This window comes from Dama dama, chromosome 2 (assembly GCF_033118175.1).
Source record: "Dama dama isolate Ldn47 chromosome 2, ASM3311817v1, whole genome shotgun sequence".
Classification (NCBI taxonomy): domain Eukaryota; kingdom Metazoa; phylum Chordata; class Mammalia; order Artiodactyla; family Cervidae; genus Dama; species Dama dama.
This window is the reverse complement of record NC_083682.1, coordinates 22,685,812-22,705,823: the sequence shown is the minus strand read 5'-3', so window position 1 is coordinate 22,705,823 and position 20,012 is coordinate 22,685,812. Positions and strand designations below refer to the sequence as shown.

Sequence of the window (20,012 nt, the reverse complement as noted above, 5' to 3'; positions counted from 1 at the left end):
GGTGGCAGAAGAAGACAAAGCTGAACAGAGGCTGACCTATCTTACCTTTCACGCTGGTCACTTTCTTCATGATGGGTTCCTGATCCCGGCACAGCGTCACCGTCACTGTGGCTCTGGGTGCGCCATAACCCCAGATCACTGCCCCTGCAGGCTCCTTCTGCAGCACCATGTAGTCATCAATGTACGAAGCAAAGCGAAAACCAACATCTGAAAAATTCAGCAAACATTTAGAAGAGCATCATCGGAAAGATTCAGTGCCAGATTGAATGTGGTGAAACAGCGAGGAACACGCAGTCTTAATACGTGAGAATTCCAAGTTACCCTGTCCTTTCAATTTTCTAAAACCAGATCTTATTCCTCCTAATTAGGTAAGCAGCATTACAAGGACAGTTTCCAGCAGTATGCATCACAGAATAAGATGACCAGTAAGGAAAATTCAAAGAGCCTGCGGCAACCCATTTAACACGTGCCTCCTCCCCTTCAAAGCTCCTCATGATCCTTTGCTCTCAGGCCTGGCTCTAACGCTTGACTCTCTCCCCCCAAAATCACCAAACACGCTCTTTTTATGCATCTCACAGATGGTATTTATGAGAAAAATAAACCACTTCCTTTCCTTACTTTCCATTACCACTCCCACTCCTCATAGCTTGGAATAAAGAGGCTGCCTCTCTCCATCACAGCCCTTTCTAATCTTTTCTCTCTACTCTTTATCTCCCTCTTCCATTCTCTCAGTGTCAATTTCCCTCAAATAACTCTCCTTATTGTTTTTTTGACAACCCACTGAAAATTCTAAATAAACCTTTATGAGTACATGTGACAAATCTGACTCCTTCTAAGGTAAATTCAAATCAATTAAGATGCAAAAAAACAAGGTCAGTGAGAGACACAAGGTCAAAGTGTCTGAACCAAAGGTCTTTCTTGCCCTGCAATTCGCCCATTTTGCAAGCTAAATTATATGAAAAGAGAAAAAGCCCTTGAAACTGTGGATTCTATTCTAGACAGTCACTAACAAGGCTGAATAAGAATTCACTTTAACGAGATCATTCCTATTTTTAACCTCCAGCCTATATCGAAGCATTTTATTAATAACAAGTATCTATCCAAATTATCTCAGTGAATTCCTCATCAAAACTTAATAAGAGAAGGGAAAAAAAAAAAAAAAAAACTTTTTCACTTACATCCCACTTTATCTGAGGAAAACAGACCAAAACCCCCTAGAAGAAAATAATTAACAAAATTAAGATTTTTTTTTTCCAAGTGTTTTAAACAAAAATGATAGACAGGAAAGAGAATCAGAACTAACAAAGTTGACATTTTTTTTCTCCCTGGAAGCTCCAAATGATGACAGCCCCTCAGGCTATACTTAACAGGGCAGTATCACTAATGGGTCTCCTACACAGACCTGGTGGCCTATTGGTCCTGCACTTCAAATAACAGCCCAGTCCCTAGACATCCTCAGCTCTCTCTTAGGAGTTTGCTCCACCAGAAAATCTACATGACAATCAAAGATCATCCGGAAGATCCACTGGGCTGGAGATGCACAGCTACCAGGAGCAAAATGCTCTAAGTGGAGACTACAACAGTCTAGAATTGCATAAGCACTTTTGGCAGCCTGCTGGAGGGAAGGGAAGAGGCGCATGCGTGGGAAGGCCCAGTCTTGGGTAAGTGCTTCAAATGGAACAAAACCTGAAAACCCAAGGCCTAAGAGCTAAGCAGAAAGAGGATGGGGTAGGGAAGGGATTGAAGAAAATCGGTTGCTGCAGGTGTTATTGTTGTTCAGTCAGTAAGTTGTGTCAGACTCTTTTGTGACCCCGCAGACTGTAGCGCAGCAGGCTCCTCTGTCCATAGAATTTTCCAGACAAGAATACTGGAGGGGGCTGGCTGCAGGCACGAGACCATGCAAATGAGGGGTTCTGGGTGCGTGCAGCCACCTTCTCAAACTTTGGGGAAAAATACCTTCCCCCACCCCCTCGGTTAGTCTGTTTTTGACCACACATATTCATTGAACCTCTTTGTGCACAACTCTATTTTGAGTTTACAGAATTTTAGAGATGCAAAGGATCTTTTACACCCTAGGGTAGAATGTTATTTACTGATCAACAGACTGAGACCCAAGTAGATTAGGTAATTTTTAAAACTAGTTTGCATATTATTTATTTCAGAGTTGCCCACTATGTTCACTTCATGGCAAAGAGATGGGAGACAGTGGAAACAGTTGCTGACTTTATTTTTCCGGGCTCCAAAATCACTGCAGATGGTGACTGCAGCCATGAAATTAAAAGACGCTTACTCCTTGGAAGGAAAGTTATGACCAAACTAGACAGCATATTAAAAAGCAGACACATTACTTTGTCAATAAAGGTCTGTCTAGTCAAGGCTAGATCCATACAGTGGTCATGTATGGATGTGAGAGTTGGACTGTGAAGAAAGCTGAGCGCCAAAGAATTGATGCTTTTGAACTGTGGTGTTGGAGAAGACTCTTGAGAGTCCCTTGGACTGCAAGGAGATCCAACCAGTCCATCCTAAAGGAGATCAGTCCTGGGTGTTCATTGGAAGGACTGATGTTGAGGCTGAAACTCCAATACTTTGGCCACCTGATGCGGAGAACTGACTCTTTTGAAAAGACCCTGATGCTGGGCAAGATTGAAGGCAGGAGGAGAAGGGGACGACAGAGGATGAGATGGTTGGATGGCATCACCGACTCAATGGACATGGGTTTGGGTGGACTCAGGGAGTTGGTGACGGACAGGGAGGCCTGGCGTGCTGCGGTTCATGGGGTCACAAAGAGTTGGACACAACTGAGTGACTGAACTATGTGCCATGAAGAAGGAAATGGCAACCCACTCCAGTATTCTTTCCTGGAGAATCCCATGGACAGAGGAGCCTGGCGGGTTACATCGCAAAGAGTCAGACACGACTGAAGCGACTTAGCATGCACTATGTGCCAGGCACAATTTTAGGAAATGAGGATACAACAAGGAAAGATTTGGGGCGGGGGATGGGGGGAATGGAGGCAGACAAAATTCCTTGCCAGCAGGAAGCTTACATTCTATGGGGGAGCTTAACTGTGACAGGCAGAGAACTAGTCACATGACAGATGTTAAACTTCTTTAGCCCCAAATCACACAAGTAGTTCAGGACAGGATAAGACCTCAAGCCACCTGATTCCAAGATTACTGCAAGCACTACTCTGCCACAGTTAGATACTGGTGGTAAAGTGGTGGGACTGGTCATTGCTTTTGTCAACTACAAGACACTTGACATTTCAAATTTTTGTTTTAGGTCTTCAATTTTTTCTTCATTTGGGTGTCAGAGTAGAAAAACAGGAATTAGTGTTCTGGGATGTTAAAAGTAGTTATTAAAAGTCCACTGACAACATGAGGGCAGTGGTTACTTCTGGTGAAGAACTAGTAACTCCCTGGGGGAGGAATATCCTTGAAGTCTCAATAAAACTGCAACAGTCTAGCTCTTAAACTGTGTGTAAAGCCCTTGGGTGTTCATTTTATTGCTTCACTGCTAAATATATTCATGTACATTTCAAATATTACATGATAAACGAAGAGAGGGAATGATTTGAAGAAGTCAGGATATGCAACCAAATACCAAGGAAAGAAAACCTAGAGCATCAATGAATGAAAAAACAAAAGTCATTGTTAACGAAGGTTATGTAACAATATGACCCAAAGGCAAAGATAAATAAAATACTGATATTAAAGTTAACAGCCTTTAACATAGAAACTAATACTGGCCCTCTTTCCCTTCTCCCCACTTCATATATTGGACTCAAAAGGTCACTGTGTGGGGATGAATCACAAAATGATATACAGAGCGCTAGTTTATGCCTCTGTTAAACCCCGAAAACCACTTATGAGCTGCAGTTTGTCTGCATCTGTACTTCGCGGATTCATACATAGAGCAACAGTCCTTTTTCTGCACGCCGTCTGTTCTCCCACTTAAACTTTCTTTCCTGTGACCCAGCGTCCAGCTCCGGGTCAAACGACACGATATGACTAGCACAACAGTCAAAATGAGTGAGTCATCCTCTTCCCCAAGAAAACGGCTATTATCCCACTATCAATGCCCGCGAGCAGGAATCAAAGCTGAGTCTTAAATACTCCGAGCTGGTGAGGGGGCTGTCTGTCTTAGCCATCATCACCACTTAAACTAGTAAAAGTTAATTCCCCCAAGGAATCCAGCCCGGGGCAAACCCTCCTCAAAGGTACCACTGAGGGGGCAGCACTGAAACGTTTCGGATGACTCAGTCACCCGTTTCCAAATATTATCTAACTAGCTTCGCCCCCTCCCCTTCGAGTTCCCCCACAGTTCTTTAAAGACCCTGAGAGCCTCGGTCTGGGACACCTAGTTCTCCCTTCCTGAGATAAACCCAACTCTCTCGTTGCCCCACGCGAGGCGTCATAAGGGCGGTGGAAGGGAGTGGAGGAAGCAGACACCTGCAACCTAGGGCTGGGCAGTAGAACCCGGTTCCTGCCAGGGGATCCTTTCCCGACCTAGAGAAGCAGGCGCCGGGGGCGGTCCTGCGGAGGACGCGGAATATCGGTCCTCGCAGGCCGACGGATGGGCAGGGGTCGGGCCGAGCGCGGCCGCCTCACCTGCACTTACGTGGGCCTGCAGGAATAACCGCAGCACCAGACCCAAGACAAATTCCGACGCAATCATGTTGGCAAGAAGCCGTCCCAGCCACGCAGGCCTCGGGGCAAGGACGCCAGCGAGGGCGGGGCCGCGGGGCGGGGCGGAAAAGGCCTGACTCCGCCCTTCCCAGGCCAGTCAGTCCGCGAAGCCGTCCGTGGCCGCCGGGCAGGCCCGTGCCTCTCTTCGGCCACCGTAGTGGAAAGAGCGGGGGCGGGGAGGAAACGGTTTCCCGGCAACGAGAAAAAACAACCCGAACCATCGGCTCCAGCTCTGAGAGAACGGAGAGGTGAGGCGGTTTACCCCATTTCCTCTCCGAAATAGAGACCTCGCCTTTTCCCTTCGTCTCTGGTATTTTCTCAGGATCCCCTCCCGCAATCTGGGAAGCCGAAGTCAGGCTGGGAACCCAGTAGCCCATTCTGCGAGTCTGAAATCCCAGATCCTCGACGTCCCGCCCCCCCAGGAGACCTGTGGTCTCTCTCCGACCGCCCTCCACTCCCGACGTCGGTCCAGGGTTTCTTTCTCTTCACAACCAATGATTCAATGCTTCACCTCCTGTTCCGTCAGAAAAAAAAAGAAGAAGGAGAAGGAGAAGAAAGTCCACAGATTCGGCCTCATTAAACCTTCTAGACCCCCACCGAGACCCCTACCACGACTTCCGGGCTTATTCGGCAGTGACGCTGTCACAAACAGACCAGGTGCCTGAGTCTTATTTGCAGACTCAGTAGCCCAACCCGCTGCTTAGCAGCTATCCTCGTCTGGCCCTTGTATGCTAAGACAGAAAACCAAACAAACAAACAAAAAAGTAAGAATCCCAAAACCTTTTGAGGCTGGCTCTGTCGCCGCACTGCCTCTTCCACAAGTATAGAGATGCTTCAACGAGGCATCCTAGGTCATACTTTAGAAGTGGAAGCCAGGGGAGCGACTTAAGTCTGAAACATATTCATTCGACCAGTTAGAGTAGTTTCAATGACTGACTGACTTTTTTTTTTTTTTTTTTTTTTTGAGACCTTAAAAGGGGTTTTTTTTTCTGCAATTCAAGATGAAATTTTAGCAATCATTCTCTAAATTCCTGTGGGATAGGAAAAATTACCCTTTTAAAGGCGGAAAGGGAGAGAGGAGAAAGTACTTAGTATCATACTGAAAATCTGTGATTTTTGTAATTTTTTAAGATTATTTCACCTATTAAATATTTTTAATGTTCTAATAATGGAAAATTTTAAAACTCTTTGGAAGAAATGGACGGACTTGGGTTGTACTGGGGGGAAAGGATTGAAGTCCAGAAATTTGGGGTCTCAGAAATAATTTGTGGTCTTAGTTATGATTATCTGAGTGAAATGAGACAAATTTAAAGACAGTACTCTTTCATGCATTTCTAGGTACAGTAGACAGTTCCTCCCAAGGAGATGTCGATTCCATTTTCCAACACCCACTACCGAATTCCACAAGGATTTGGAAATCTTCTTGAAGGGCTCACACGAGAGATTCTGAGGGAGCAACCGGACAATATACCAGCTTTTGCCGCAGCATATTTTGAGAATCTTCTAGAGAAAAGAGAAAGTAAGCTTTTTAAAAATAGGCATTTAAAAAAGAGAGAGAGAGAGACTAAATGTTTGACTATGGTGAGACTTGCTTAAGACCAGTGTCATTCCACAGAAATCCTTTATGAGGCAGGGAGTTTTCAACTAACAGTTCTTGTTATTTGAAACAGCCTTTGAGGGGCTTCCCAGGTGGCACTAGTGGTAAAGTACCCAACTTGATACAGTAATACAGGAGAGTTAAAAGACACGGTTCGATCCCTGAGTTGGGAAGATCCCCTGGAAGAGGGCATGGCAACCCACTCTAGTAGTATCCCATGGACAGAGGAACCTGGCAAGCTACAGTCCATGGGGTCGCAAAGAGTCTGACACGACTGAAGTGGCTTAGAACACACGCGGGTGCCTTGAATCACATTATTTCACATTATTGAAGATTACTAGTTTATCACCCAGACCTTCTTTGTATTTCTCATGGACACGCGGGGTGGAAGGGGAACTCATGAGAACACCCAGCCTAGCTCTTTTCCTGAATATTGTTCCTATGCCTCCCAGCCAGTTGACTGTCTTCTTCCCTGTCTCTCCTTACTTGAAAGTATTATTAAGTGCTGTAAAAAAAAATTTATACTCCTTAGATTAAATAAGTTGGTCTTCATAGGGGTGTATGAAACTGTTCCTCAATAAAGGTACAGAGAAAAACTGCTTTGAAAAGTGAACTTCCAGCTAGGGAAAGTAATGTATATTCTGGTTCTGTATTTCCAAGGTCCCATACTGTCCAAAGACTAAGATTCATAAATAAAATTCTGTAAATAAAATTTCCAAATTCTCAGCTATAAGTTTCTATTAAAAACCCTGACTAGAACAACCATTTTGTTTAAGCTGTTATCATTACTTTTGATAACAGTATTCCAGCAGAGTAGTAAAGGTGCCCTGGTGTGGCTCAAAGGCAAAGAATCCTCCTGCTCATGCACAAGATGCTGCATCAGGAAGATCACCTGGAGAAAGAAATGGCACCCACTCCAGTATTATTGCCTGGGAAATCCTCTGGACAGAGGAGTCTGGCAGGCTACAGTTCATGCTGTCGCAAAGAGACACAACTTAGTGAGTAAACAACAAGAAACAAGAAATAGTCACAAGCACGTAAAAGTAAACATTCCATTTTAATCGTTTTACAGAGGGAGGAAACCTACCGTGAGGCCTGAACTGAAACAACACCCATACACACTACATAGCTCCACCTCCTTCTCCTCTTTGCTCTACCTTAACCAAGCTCAGAATCTCTGCCAATTTTCTGAATTGCTAGTCTTTTCCATTTCCGGTCAGTGTGAATATTTGTTACCCAATCTGAAACTTAAATGCCTAAAAAAGCTATTAAGAGAAATCCTTTAGAGTAAGAGGTGAATTGCAATGAACTTTAATTTTCTTATTATAACATTAATTTTACAAACTCATGACAAAAAGTCTTTGTTTATTTGATTTTAGACCTCAGAAACATCCCATTACAAAACCATGTGAGTCATTTGTCACCAGATCATGATAATTAAAGTAACTGGTGATTCAGATTAATGGTCTCAGAATACAAACTTTCTAACTAGTAAAAAATGGGTAAAACTATTTTGAAAAATGTAAGTACCACACCCATTTCCACTCATGTAAATGAGGTCATACAAGGATCAGAATTTAGCCTTTCCAAAAAGACAGAAAAGAGTCCTCTAGCCTAGTCTCTCACAGAGTACAAGAATTCCCTTGCCAGCATTCCTCATAGGTAATTACTCATCTTAATCTTGAAGATTTTTTTGTGACAGGAAATGTTTTAGTATATGACATAAAGTGGTATCAAACCTCTAGGGAAAAGGTGGGCCTTTATTAAATGATCTTGAGATAAAGATGTTAAAAGATTAAATTGGATCTATTTCTTACATCACATACCAGGATAAAGTTCCAAATTGATCAGAGATTTAAATATTTTAAAAAATGAAACCATACAAATACTGGAAGAAAGCATGGATGAATTTCTCTGTAACATAAAAGAGGAAAAATTTTTGCTAGCTAAGTTACTATACTTTAAAAATCCAAAAGCAATTAAAGAAAATATTGATAAAATTGGCAACATAGAAATAGATTTTTACTTTTACAAAAATCACCACATGGAAAATAAAACTACAAATGACAGAAAAAAATATTTGCAAATTCTGTTACAGTGGGTTAATAAATGTAGTGAATAAAAAGCTTGTCAAAGTCGTGAAAGAAAACAACAACCTTATATTAAAAATGGGCAAGTGATATGAGCAATTTGCACAAAAATAAGTGCAAATGATTCACCCTTAACATATGAAAATGTACTCAAAATAACCCATGATAACAGAATAACAGAAGCCCAAACCAAAACTACAATGAAGTCCCACCACCCGCCAACAGAACTCTACTCATCAAGTTGACAAAAAGCCAGACGTGTGCCAATCTATTGTAGGCAACACTAGAGGAAATGAGCACTCATATAGATTGCTTGAGGAGATGCAAAATGATAACCATCCCAAGGAGGGGACTTAGCAATATCTACCAAATTACATCTATTTTTACCTTTGACCCATATTTTATTCAGTTTTCATTGTATTGTTACTTGAGGAAGCAACCCAAATATTCATCATAGGGGATTTTTTAAAATAAACTTGAGTAACTCTACACTACTGATAAATGTGCAGCTGTAAAAAACAAGCAAAAATGAAATGAGGAAGGTGTCTGTGATGCTATAGAGTGATCTTCAGGGCATATTAATTGAAAAAAGTAAGGTAGAAGAAAATGTTTAGTATGTACCAATTATCTAACAGAGGTATTGATATGAACACGTAACTGTTCACTTACATTTTTTTTCAGTTACATTTTTAAATGGAGAATAAATCTTATTAAAAATTATTTTTTACCCTTACCAGGAGAAGGAAGAGTGGAGGGAATAACATAGAAGCTAGACTCCTCTGACTATATCTTAAATCAAATCATGTATGTTTAACATAGTTATAAAAATAGAATTAAAATTGTTCAGCAATTTCTAAATTTAGAAGTAAAATGAAATAAATGAACCTAACATGAGTAACATGACCACAGAAAAAAGAATTATTTTATGTTACTTTATAACACAGTGCTTTGAGCATTCCTGATGGATATAGCCTAAAAACGAAATGATGTTAAAAAAATATGTTAAATTGTTTTCATTTATCACTGTTAATAATATTCCAGTATAGTTATTTTGAAGTTTTTATACATTGTTTATACATTGTAGGACATAGCAAATAATTAACTATCCTATTAGGAATAGGATTTTTAGTGTAAGAAAAAGTACATACAAATATAAAAATGAAAGAAGTTAATAAACTCCTATAATTCTAAATTTGAATTGAAAAGTGTCAGAGTGACTTCATGGTAGATTTTCTCTTTAAAAAGTGACAGGGTTATTTCCTAGCTCTATACACTTTTTTTTTAAGTCCTCAAAACAATGACCAGCCCAGTACCCGTGAGCCCTTGGTCCCCAGACAGTGACCTATAACTACCATTTTCCAAAAACCAGGGCTTCCTGGAGAACGAACCAATCCCATGAACTGGGCAGAAAACATGCAAGATTAGCCTCATCACCTTGTTGTACCAGAAAGTAAGAAAACTGTCAAAGATTATTAGAGTTGTTTCCATAGGACTCAGGAACATTTGAACACCTGAATAAGCTCATACTGGACAATTTTGGACGATTAGAACATCAGTAAGATGAACAAATGCAGGGGATTGAAATTCATTCCATTTCTTAAATGTTCATTAGTTCATAATTGTTTACTGAAAAGCGAAACAAACAACAGAAAACTCCTTGAGAGGATCCTAAGGAACTTACTTATTAATCTAAAAATTGGTAAATAGTCAAACCTCTAACCTGCCTTTACTGTAAGAACTGTATTTCAGGGTAACCAAATAGGTAAAGTATTTTTGGCTGCATACTCCAAAAAGAGAGAAGTAATAATAAAATTAGAACATTGCCATTTTGCAATCACTAAAGAAATTATCTGAGCGAGTCATTATCAACAGGCCCATAAAAACTATGAAAAAGAGAAACAACCAGATATACATTTCCTAACAGAATTATACCATAAATTATACTATATACTATACTATATTATACTATAAAGTATTCTTGGGGAAAAAAAAAATCAAACCTGAATCAGATCAAACCTATAGATCTAACCGGAAATATACAGGAAATTCAAAGGCAGAGGAACTTGTTTAAAAATCATAATGGGAATGGAATCAGAAATATCCAAACTGTGGAAAACTCCAAAGGGAAAATGACTTAATTTCCTCAATAAATAAATGGCAAGGAAAAAATGTGGGGTGGGAGATAGGGAGGTTTCAATTAAAAGGGATTTAAGACATTACAAAAGGTTGTGTGTTTGGGTCCTGATTTGAACAAATCAACAGTAAAAATAAATAAATAAAAATACTAGATAATGGGGCTTCCTAGGTGGCTCAGTAGTAAGGAATACGACTGCCCATGCAGGAGATGCGAGAGATATGGGTTTGATCCCTGGGTCCGGAAGATTCCCTAGAGTAGGAAGTGGCAACCCACTCCAGTAGTCTTGGCTGGAAAATTCCCTGGACAGAGGAGCCTGACGGGCTACAGTCAATGGGGTCGCAAAGAGTGGGACACGACTGAGCAACTGAGCACAAGCAATACCAGATAATGGGAGGAATTTGGATAGTTGATGATATTAAGAAATTATTGCTTGATTTTTAGGTGTGATAATGGCATTATGGCTTTATATCTCAGAGATGCATACTGATGCAAGTATTTATAGATGAAATAGTAAGATGCTTGGGGTTGGCTTGAAAATAATCAGAAAGGGCAGGAAAATGAATGAAGTTACAAATAAAATAAGATCAATCATGAGCTTGTAATTATTGAATCTGAGTAATGTGCACTTGGCAATTTGTTATATTATTCTCTCTACTTTCTAAGTCTGAAATACTTCATAATGAAAAGTTAAAGAAAAATTCTATTTAAATATAAATACTTCTGTCTACCTGACTACATAATATGCCCACTTTTTTTTAAGAAAAAACTTCTCCCATCTTTTATTTTTCCAAATTTCCTCACTATTCAGCATTTATTTTTATACATTTTTCTTATGTTTACTAATACATAATAAGTTTCTATAAGTATATAATTATACATTTCTACACTGATATTTAAGTATTGGCATTTGTTCTCTACCACTCCCATTTTATTATAACTTCTATGAAGTCATCAAGTAGGTTTTTTAACTGCCTTTCTAAATATCCTCAAGGGTTCATCTGATTTAATTCTTCATCATCACTGGTTATATCCACAGCACTAGGCTCTCTACAATGTCAACAAAATTTTCAAGGGTCAATAAAGGACCTATAATTTGAAAAAGAAAGCATTTTATGTTACTAGTCTGCATGTACTTTAATGAACTTCAAAGTAAGTCTGGAATTATATTTTTGTTATTTAGAAACCAGCTTTGATCCAGCAGAATGGGGGGCTAAGGTTGATGACCGCTTCTATAACAACCATGCATTCAAGGTATGGTCCCAATAAGCTTCTGGATTTGGTTAATACTTCTCCCTGTCTCCAATACAGAGATCCTTGGGATCACTCATAATCATGTGTGTTGTGAAAGGCATTACAAATATTTTATGAAATCTTTTTAATTGTGCTATTCTTTCTGGAAAGAAATGCTTTTCTAAGGTATCTGAATCATGTACCATACTTAGCTTAAATTTACAGATGATCAACAGGAAAAATGTACTTGAAAGAGATAGAATAATTACTTTCACTTATTGTGCAAATGTTATTCAGTATCACAGTGCTTATCAATAGCAGATGTGCAATAAACAGTGGTTGAATTAATGTGTGCTGTTTCATAAAATAAAATAAAACACATAAAACAATTATTCATTATTGGTGATATCTTACAAAAGACTGATTAGAATTAAAGATGGTATAGAGCCTTCTCTATTAAGCCAATCCATTCAGAGTCTGAACCCATCTTCTTCTCAGTAGCATTCTCAGAACCAGCCTTTCTCAACCAAGGCTCCTCAAAATAATTAAGCCCTAAGCCCAAGGCATCCATTGCATGTCAGGAATCAGTGTCTCTCCTTTGTATCCAGAATGATTATGTTTCTGTACCATCCTTGGGAAAATTGAGAAAATAATCACTTAAAGCATTCTATGTTCTGTAACTCCAGTGAGGAACACTGGTTGAGAAAGGCCATGTGTGATCCAGCATCTTTGGCACCAACTTGGAACTTGGTGGAAATTCAATCTCAAGCTCTACACCAGGTCTACCAAATCAGAAGTTAAATTTTAACAGGATCCACAGAGTAACTTGTAGGTACACCAGAATCTGGATGTAGTCTGAGAAGCACTACTTTAGACAACTATGATAATACATTAGCCATGAAGCATCAGCAGGTACTAGAATTAGTAAGCAAAGGTCCAATTTTGATGATGTTACAGAGTAGATTGGGGGATTTTCTGGGCAAATTCCACTGAGACTTATTCTGTGAGTTCAAAAGTGAAGTTCCATCCATTTGTGCCTGCTAGACACAGAGGTGTTCTTTTTATTTCCATCTAACTAGAATCTCTGTGTTCCTGTTTTTTTGAAAGCAAAGGAATAATGTTGAAAATTTTTAAATCTTAAGTCACAGCAACTTTAGAGTGTTTTTCTTCCCTTTTGAATTCTAAAGGCTTCATTTGATGAGCTTATAAGTCCTTAAATTTATGTTTTATGAATTAAAGAAGCTCTTCCCATAGGTTGTGAATTAACAGTGCTGCTCTTCCGGAGGAAGATTTCAGTAACAATGTCAAGATAGAACTGGTTTCCTTTTTTCTCTATTTAAATCCTTCCCCATAGCAAAACTTACTTCCTTAACTTAGTTTTTAATTTACAAACTTCATTAAAAAGTCAACTTGACCGCACATTATGGAACAAAATAGGATTTATTTCATTCCTGTTTGAGGAACTATTGGCATCTCTTTTTTATTCTTTGTTCAAGGTTCGTTACAGCATCATATCAAGTTTTAGTATAAGACAATGGTTTGTTTTTTTTTTTTTGTTTTTTTTTTTAACATCTATGTTTATTAAAAACTGCTACAAACAAACAAAGCCTGTACAAAAAAGCTCCAGGTACATTATCGCTTAGGACCTCCAACTCCTCTGCCACAGCCACATAGTCTTCCTCTGTCATGGATTAGTCTTCCTTCCCCTCTACTTTGAAATAGTAGTCTTGAGAGACATTATCGCCTAGGACCCCCTCTTCCTCGGCCTCGGCCTCTTCCTGCAACAGCTTCCCTTTTCTTAGACTTCACCTTCGGTTCCACATCCACGAGCAGGGTGTCCAGAGGTAAGCTGTCCGGCAGAATAAAATACCGGATGTTATTTCCTCGGATACTCAGTGTCTCCAGCTGTACCGGCTCTCTGTTCTTCAGGGTCATTTTCACTGCTTTAAGATGCGTATTCATACTGACATCTACGCCTGTGATTGTTCCATGGACCTGTGTTCCATTCTTTAATTCAATGGTTACAGTTTCGTGACTCAATTTCATCAAAAATTCTCTGGGCTCCGACGTAGAGACCGCGCCGAGCGCAGGAACGCGCGGCCCAATGGTTTGTTTTTAATATAAAACAATATTACACACATTCCAAAGGCAGAAGGTCAAACTTTTTTTAACCAGTACCTTGGTCTTTAATATTTGTTTATGCTATTCCCTTGAGAGTTTTCTGTTTTTATCCAACCAGCTTTCCTTGTTTAAAAATAATATGTATTTAATCTCCAGTACTTATCAATAATTTAATCTTTAGTCATCTTTAAACAGTTTGATCCAAGACTTTTTTGTTTTGGACACATTACCTATCTGGACCTCTCCCCTCTATCCAGGAGCAAGAATCACCTGAAAAACATGAGCCTGGAAAAGAAAACTCACAGACATCTATGAAAGAGAAGACAGCCTTAGTAAGTTATATTTTCCATGTACTGTTGGGTTCCTACCAAAAAAAAATGACTTCACTCAATTTAAAATTATACTCCAAATATGAATCCAGTCTCTTATCCATATTGCTAAAATAATGAGAAACCTGTATGCAGGTCAGGAAGCAACAGTTAGAACTGGACATGGAACAACAGACTGGTTCCAAATAGGAAAAGGAGTATGTCAAGGCTGTATATGGTCACCCTGCTTATTTAACTTATATGCAGAGTCCATCATGAGAAACACCGGGCTGGAAGAAGCACAAGCTGGAATCAAGATTGCTGGGAGAAATATCAATAACCTCAGATATGCAGATGACACCACCCTTGTGGCAGAAAGTGAAGAAGAACTAAAGAGCCTCTTGATGAAAGTGAAAGAGGAGAGTGAAAAAGTTGGCTTAAAGCTCAACATTCAGAAAACTAAGATCATGGCATCCTGTTCCATCACTTCATGGCAAATAGATGGAGAAACAGTGGAAACAGTGACTGACTTTATTTTTGGGGGCTCCAAAATCACTGCAGATGGTGATTGCAGCCAGGAAATTAAAAGACACTTGCTCCTTGGAAGGAAAGTTATGACCAACCTAGACAGTGTATTAAAAAGCAGAGACATTACTTTGTCAACAAAGGTCCATCTAGTCAAGGCTAGATCCATACAGTGGTCATGTATGGATGTGAGAGTTGGACTATAAAGAAAGCTGAGTGCCAAAGAATTGATGCTTTTGAACTGTGATGTTGGAGAAGACTCTTGAGAGTATCTTGGACTGCAAGGAGATCCAACCAGTCCATCCTAAAGGAGATCAGTCCTGGGTGTTCATTGGAGGGACTGATGTTGAAGCTGAAACTCCAATACTTTGGCCACCTGATGCGGAGAGCTGATTCATTTGAAAAGAACCTGATGCTGGGAAAGATTGAGGACAGGAGGAGAAGGGGACAACAGAGGATAAGATGGTTGGATGGCATCACCGACTCAATGGACATGGGTTTGGGTGGACTCCAGGAGTTGGTGATGGACAAGGAGGCCTGGCGTGCTGCGGTTCATGGAGTCACAAAGAGGTGGACATGACTGAGCAACTGAACTAAACTAAAATGAAGTGAAAATAATGATTTTGCTTTCTAGATAACTAGCAACAATGATGTACTAACTGCTGGATCATTTTTAGCCCTGCCTCTTATAAAGAAAATTATTCCTCCCCTTATAAAGAAAATCTTATTTTCCAAGATTGTCAACAGATGGGGAAAATCTCCCAAGGAGAAGAACAAACTGAAATCATAGTCTAAGCCTTGATCCTTCAGATTCCTCTTCCACTTGGGAAACTTTTCACTAATCGAGGCTGTCCCCACCACACAGTGGCAAAGGTTCAGACATAACAAAGGAACTTTGTTATGGGGAAATTATTCTCATGGGGAATTACTTATTACAGTCAAATTAAATGGCTTCACTCAGTGAGTGCTACTCATCTTCCATGTGTTTCACTCTACAAAATTCTGCCTGACGGCCTACATCCAAGCGATGGTGGGTTAGGCTCTGTCCACCCTCAAAATGCTTATATTCAGTGGTGTGCTAAAGCTAGCTCTTAAGAGACAATTGTGCACATATCTACACCACCCCAAATATCACTTTGATATTTGAAATCAGCTGCAGTGGGAGTATTAAGATCATCATAAATACTACAGATCAGGACTATTTTTTTTCTGAAGAGCCACTTGTTAAACATTTACTATAAACATATCACTATCTATATGCTTCATCATCCAGATCGAAGAGGACCAAGCCTAGTGAGAAGAACTCACTGTCTACAGTGTTGAAGCCAGACTTCCGAGTTTCTTTTCATATATTAATGTCCCAGTTAATTACCCAGTAATTAACACCCAAAATGGGCATCCCCCTCCCCAGGGGGATATGAGTTTTGCTATAACCTTTATAATTCATTTCAGTGCAACTCCATCTGCTTAACATGAGCATAAGATACACTAGGAGGTCAGGAAATAAGGGAGGGAGTATCCTTTCCTTACATCTCTAACAGATGCCCTTACACAGGTTTTTTGACTTTGAATTTCGATCCCATTGATTTTTGACTTCAGCATAATTCGTTTGCCCATGTTAGGATATCATTTCAGAGAATTTTATACCAATCTGTTTGCATTTTAATAAATTTCAAGAGCTAGATTTGCCTCTTTGTCATGGGGGGAGAAGGGGTTTAAATAGCCCACAGGTCCATTAGTAGGCAAATGAGTAAATTAATCAAAGTACGTCAATGCAATGGAATACAATGATGCCATTAGAAAGTGGGCAGAATTATGTAGTGAATAACATAGAAAAAGAGAGCCAAGATTCACTGTCACATGGAAAAAGTAGTTGCAGAACATTGTGATTAGCATGATCTCATTTCTTTAAATAAAAAGGCAAATATATACCCATGTGGTTACATTTGATATATAGAGAAATTTTATAAGGTTATATTTACTTCATCTGTAATAACGGTTTCCTCTTAGGTGTAGAACTTTGTAAGACAAAGGAAACCTTCACGACCACTGTACTGAAGTTTTTAAATGTATATGTATCACTTTTAAAATTTAAAAATCATATTAAAAGCTGTATGTTGACCTGTACACTGAAGATGTGTGCATTTCACTATCTGTAAATTATACCTGTTTTTTTTAAAGAAGAAAACTATATACAAAAATTCAACTAATCATGTTAAAACTGATTTTGTCGAATTAAATGGATTCCTCTGTGGCATTTCATTTTAAATATATGGTTCTGATTAGCTCATCATTGAGAATATAAGAATACTTTAATCCATTTTGTGTAATCACCATTCTTTTGAACAGCACACTTATTATTCTTCTTGGCATTTTTACCCTGCTTCAAGGATTCTGAGTTATTTCCCCCCCCCCAAAAAAAAATGTTAAATAAGAAGCTGTTAAATAGGAGCTATTTCAGGGAGGAAAAAATTGACAGCAATCTTTTATTGCAGAGACACATCAAAGAGTGACAAAACAAAATGCCTACTATCTTGGCATTCACTCTTTGGTACATAGGGGCTTCCCTGGTGGTTCAGCAGTAAAGAATCTGCCTGCCAATGCAGGAGACAAGGGTTCAGTCCCTAAGTTGGGCAGATCTCCTGGAGAAGGAAATGGCAACCCACTCCAGTATTCTTGCCGAGGAAACCCCATGGACAGAGGAGCCTGGAGGGCTACAGTCCATGGGGTCACGAAGAGTCGGACACAAGCTAGTGACTAAGCAACGACAGCATTTGGTACATATACAGTGTGATGACATGTAAAATTCCCTCAGGAAGTGACCCATCTTGACTGTTACATCCCTAAATTGATTAAATTTAGGCATTTATTTTTATGGCATCAAAATATGGGGGATGTTTAAAAGTCTCTTACTTGTTCTCCTTTCTGGGAAGGAATCTCCTGAAGAAGACAAGGACATGGAAGAGAATGCTGCTCTCAAAATCCAGGCAGCCTTCCGGGGACACTTAGCCAGAGAGGAGGTAAAGAAAATGAAATCGAGTGATCTTGAAGAGGAGAAAACAGAGGAAAACGAGTGAGGAGACTGGCTTTACCCCACAGAAAACAAGAAAAGAATCCAAATCCATCAACCTTGTTGTGATTGTCTTTTTTTCTTAGTAAGTGAGATTTGATGTAGTGAAGTAGCATTTGTTGCTGTTGTGAAAAATCTGTCGTGAGCATTTGTTTAATAAACATGCCATTGAACACATGCCTCTTGAAGATTTCTCTGATATCATGAGTCTTATTTATACTTCTCCCAAGTGTATGTCTAGAGACCCTTGGATTTAGAGTTACAAAGATGGATTTAGAGTGTCTGACCTAACCATTATCTAATGAATAACTATTCTCTATCACATCCCTGAAAAATAGTCCTTTGTCTCTTGTTTCACTCCCAGTAGTAGAGAATTTTACTGCCTTTCTAGAATAGTCCATTTAGTTTTTGAGTAACTCAAATTTATTTGAAAGATAAACTGAGTCAAAAACCCTGTCTCCCTGGAAGTTTCACTCATTGGTTTTCACTTGTCATGCATGCAGACAATCTTTTATTGAAAAAAATGTATTGAGCACAATTCATGGGCTGGGAGTTAGCAGTAAACATCTGCTCTTAACACTCATGTAGCTGGCAGTTTTTTGTTTGTCTTGCTCTCCAGAACTACACAGAACTAGACTAATATATAATATTTACAAAAAAACAAAATCTATCATCATGTCATAGGTGCTCTGTTCTTTAGGTAAAATTCCCCAAGTTTCTTTAAATTGTAAATGATAATACATGTTTCACAAACTCAGGAGCCTATGCCTTTTATTTTTCAGGCTCTCAGTGCCTTATTTTTGGAAAGTTTAGTTTTCCTTTTTTGAGGCTTCCCCACCCTTGAATATCAAAAAGACTGCAGGGCTCACTTCTTAGGCCAAAAGTTGCAGCTCCCTTCCCAGAATAAAATGGAGAGAAAATGGAATCTTATCTTTTAATTAGTGCTGTTGCCATCTACCAGCAGACTAAGGTAGTGTTCTGCCTGATTTAAGAGACAAAGATTTTTTTCCCTAGTGAATATATAACAGGGCAAAATAAGATGCCAGTTAACTTTTTCAATAATTCTATTATACATGGGAAGTGATTAAAACTGTGTCTTCCATGTAGTCAGTGTACACGCAGACACACACGAATACACAGACACATCTAGGGATGGTAATATTTTTGGTGGTGGAGGAAAAGAAAGGAATGGTGGCGGTGTTAGGACAAGGTATATGAATTAACACTTTATTAGCATGTGTTTGATTTTCTTCTGATCTCTCTGGCTGCTCTTTTTCAATCTTCTTTGCTGCTAATTCTTCAATGCCTCAACCACCAAATACAAAATGCCCCCAGCCTTAGTCCTTGGACCTCTTTTCAAGTGATCACACTTATTTGTAGATCCCATCCTGTCTTGGCTTTTTTTTTTTTTTAAAGTATATTATTCACTTATTTATGGCTGCATCAGGTCTTAGTTGTGGCACAGGAGTCCTCCTTTACAATCTATCAGCAAAATCTGTAGACTCTATGGCTAAAATTACCCGGCATCTAACCACTTCTGTTGTTGCCACCCTGGTCTAGTTCCCATCATCTCTCTCATGAAGCATTGCAGTTCCCTCTATCTTGGTCATTGACACACTAATGCTGTACAAGCCACTCCAAATTCAATGATTTCAAACCTTTTTTTCTCATGCTCAGTCGTGTCTAACTCTTTGTGACCCCATGGACTATAGCCCGCCAGGCTCCTCTGTCCATGGGATTCTCCAAGTAAGAATACTGGAGTGGGTTGCCATGCCCTCCTCCAGGGGATCTTCCCAACCCAGGGATGGAACCCATGTCTCTTACATCTCCTGCACTGGCAGGCAGATTCTTTACCTCTAGAGCCACCCGGGAAGCAAGCTGGGCTGGACTTTAGGCTCAAGAGCAGGTTCAGGTCTGCTCTAAGCTAAGGCTTTGTGGGTTGGCTGTGGAAGGTCTGCTTCAGGCTGTGAGCCCAAGAGTCATCTGCAGTCCTTTGTTCCACGTCTCCTATTCAAAGCCTAGGCTGAAAACACTACCTGGGGCATGTTCTTCTCATGGTGTCACAGAAGCACAAGCAGGAAAATCCAACAGAGGAGAATATTCCAGGCTTTTGTTCATAACACTTCCTTGGAGTAAGGGGTCACCTGGCTGAAAGTCAAGGCAGTTTGAAGTCCCTTACAGGAAATAGTGTAATATTGTCAGAGGAAAAGAATAGCGGGTGCTGGACAGCAAACAACAAATACCCT

At 39.7% G+C, this 20,012-nt stretch overlaps 2 protein-coding genes across 6 annotated transcripts in view; one reads left to right on the top strand and one right to left on the bottom strand.

Annotated features, from left to right (window-relative positions):
• Window positions 1-4,842, bottom strand: part of SIAE (sialic acid acetylesterase) — a 36,193-nt gene extending 31,351 nt beyond the window's left edge. For 2 of the 5 annotated variants that reach the window (XM_061167617.1, XM_061167624.1), the window contains exons 1-2: window positions 4,611-4,763; window positions 46-207 (exon numbers count right to left, since the gene is read on the bottom strand). In XM_061167617.1, coding sequence (XP_061023600.1) covers window positions 46-207; window positions 4,611-4,677 — 229 coding nt within the window. In that variant the 5' untranslated portion in view covers window positions 4,678-4,763. Of the gene's footprint in view, window positions 1-45; window positions 208-4,610 lie in introns of all 5 variants that reach the window. The other 3 variants (XM_061167607.1, XM_061167601.1, XM_061167592.1) reach the window with 3 other exon arrangements.
• Window positions 4,843-4,852: 10 nt separating this feature from the next.
• Window positions 4,853-17,922, top strand: SPA17 (sperm autoantigenic protein 17). Its single transcript, XM_061167652.1, has 5 exons — window positions 4,853-4,936; window positions 6,027-6,207; window positions 11,693-11,763; window positions 14,121-14,195; window positions 17,630-17,922. The coding sequence occupies exons 2-5, from the start codon at window positions 6,054-6,056 to the stop codon at window positions 17,771-17,773; spliced, it is 444 nt and encodes a 147-aa protein (XP_061023635.1). The 5' UTR covers window positions 4,853-4,936; window positions 6,027-6,053; the 3' UTR covers window positions 17,774-17,922.
• Window positions 17,923-20,012: the final 2,090 nt, after the last annotated feature.

Bases quoted from the DNA above. Each gene is read 5' to 3' on its own strand.
- SPA17 (XM_061167652.1), top strand. From the start codon at position 6,054: ATGTCGATTCCATTTTCCAACACCCACTACCGAATTCCACAAGGATTT. The intron at 6,208-11,692 runs GTAAGCTTTTTA...TTTGTTATTTAG, and splicing joins TCTTCTAGAGAAAAGAGAAA to AAACCAGCTTTGATCCAGCA. The intron at 14,196-17,629 runs GTAAGTTATATT...CTTTCTGGGAAG, and splicing joins TGAAAGAGAAGACAGCCTTA to GAATCTCCTGAAGAAGACAA.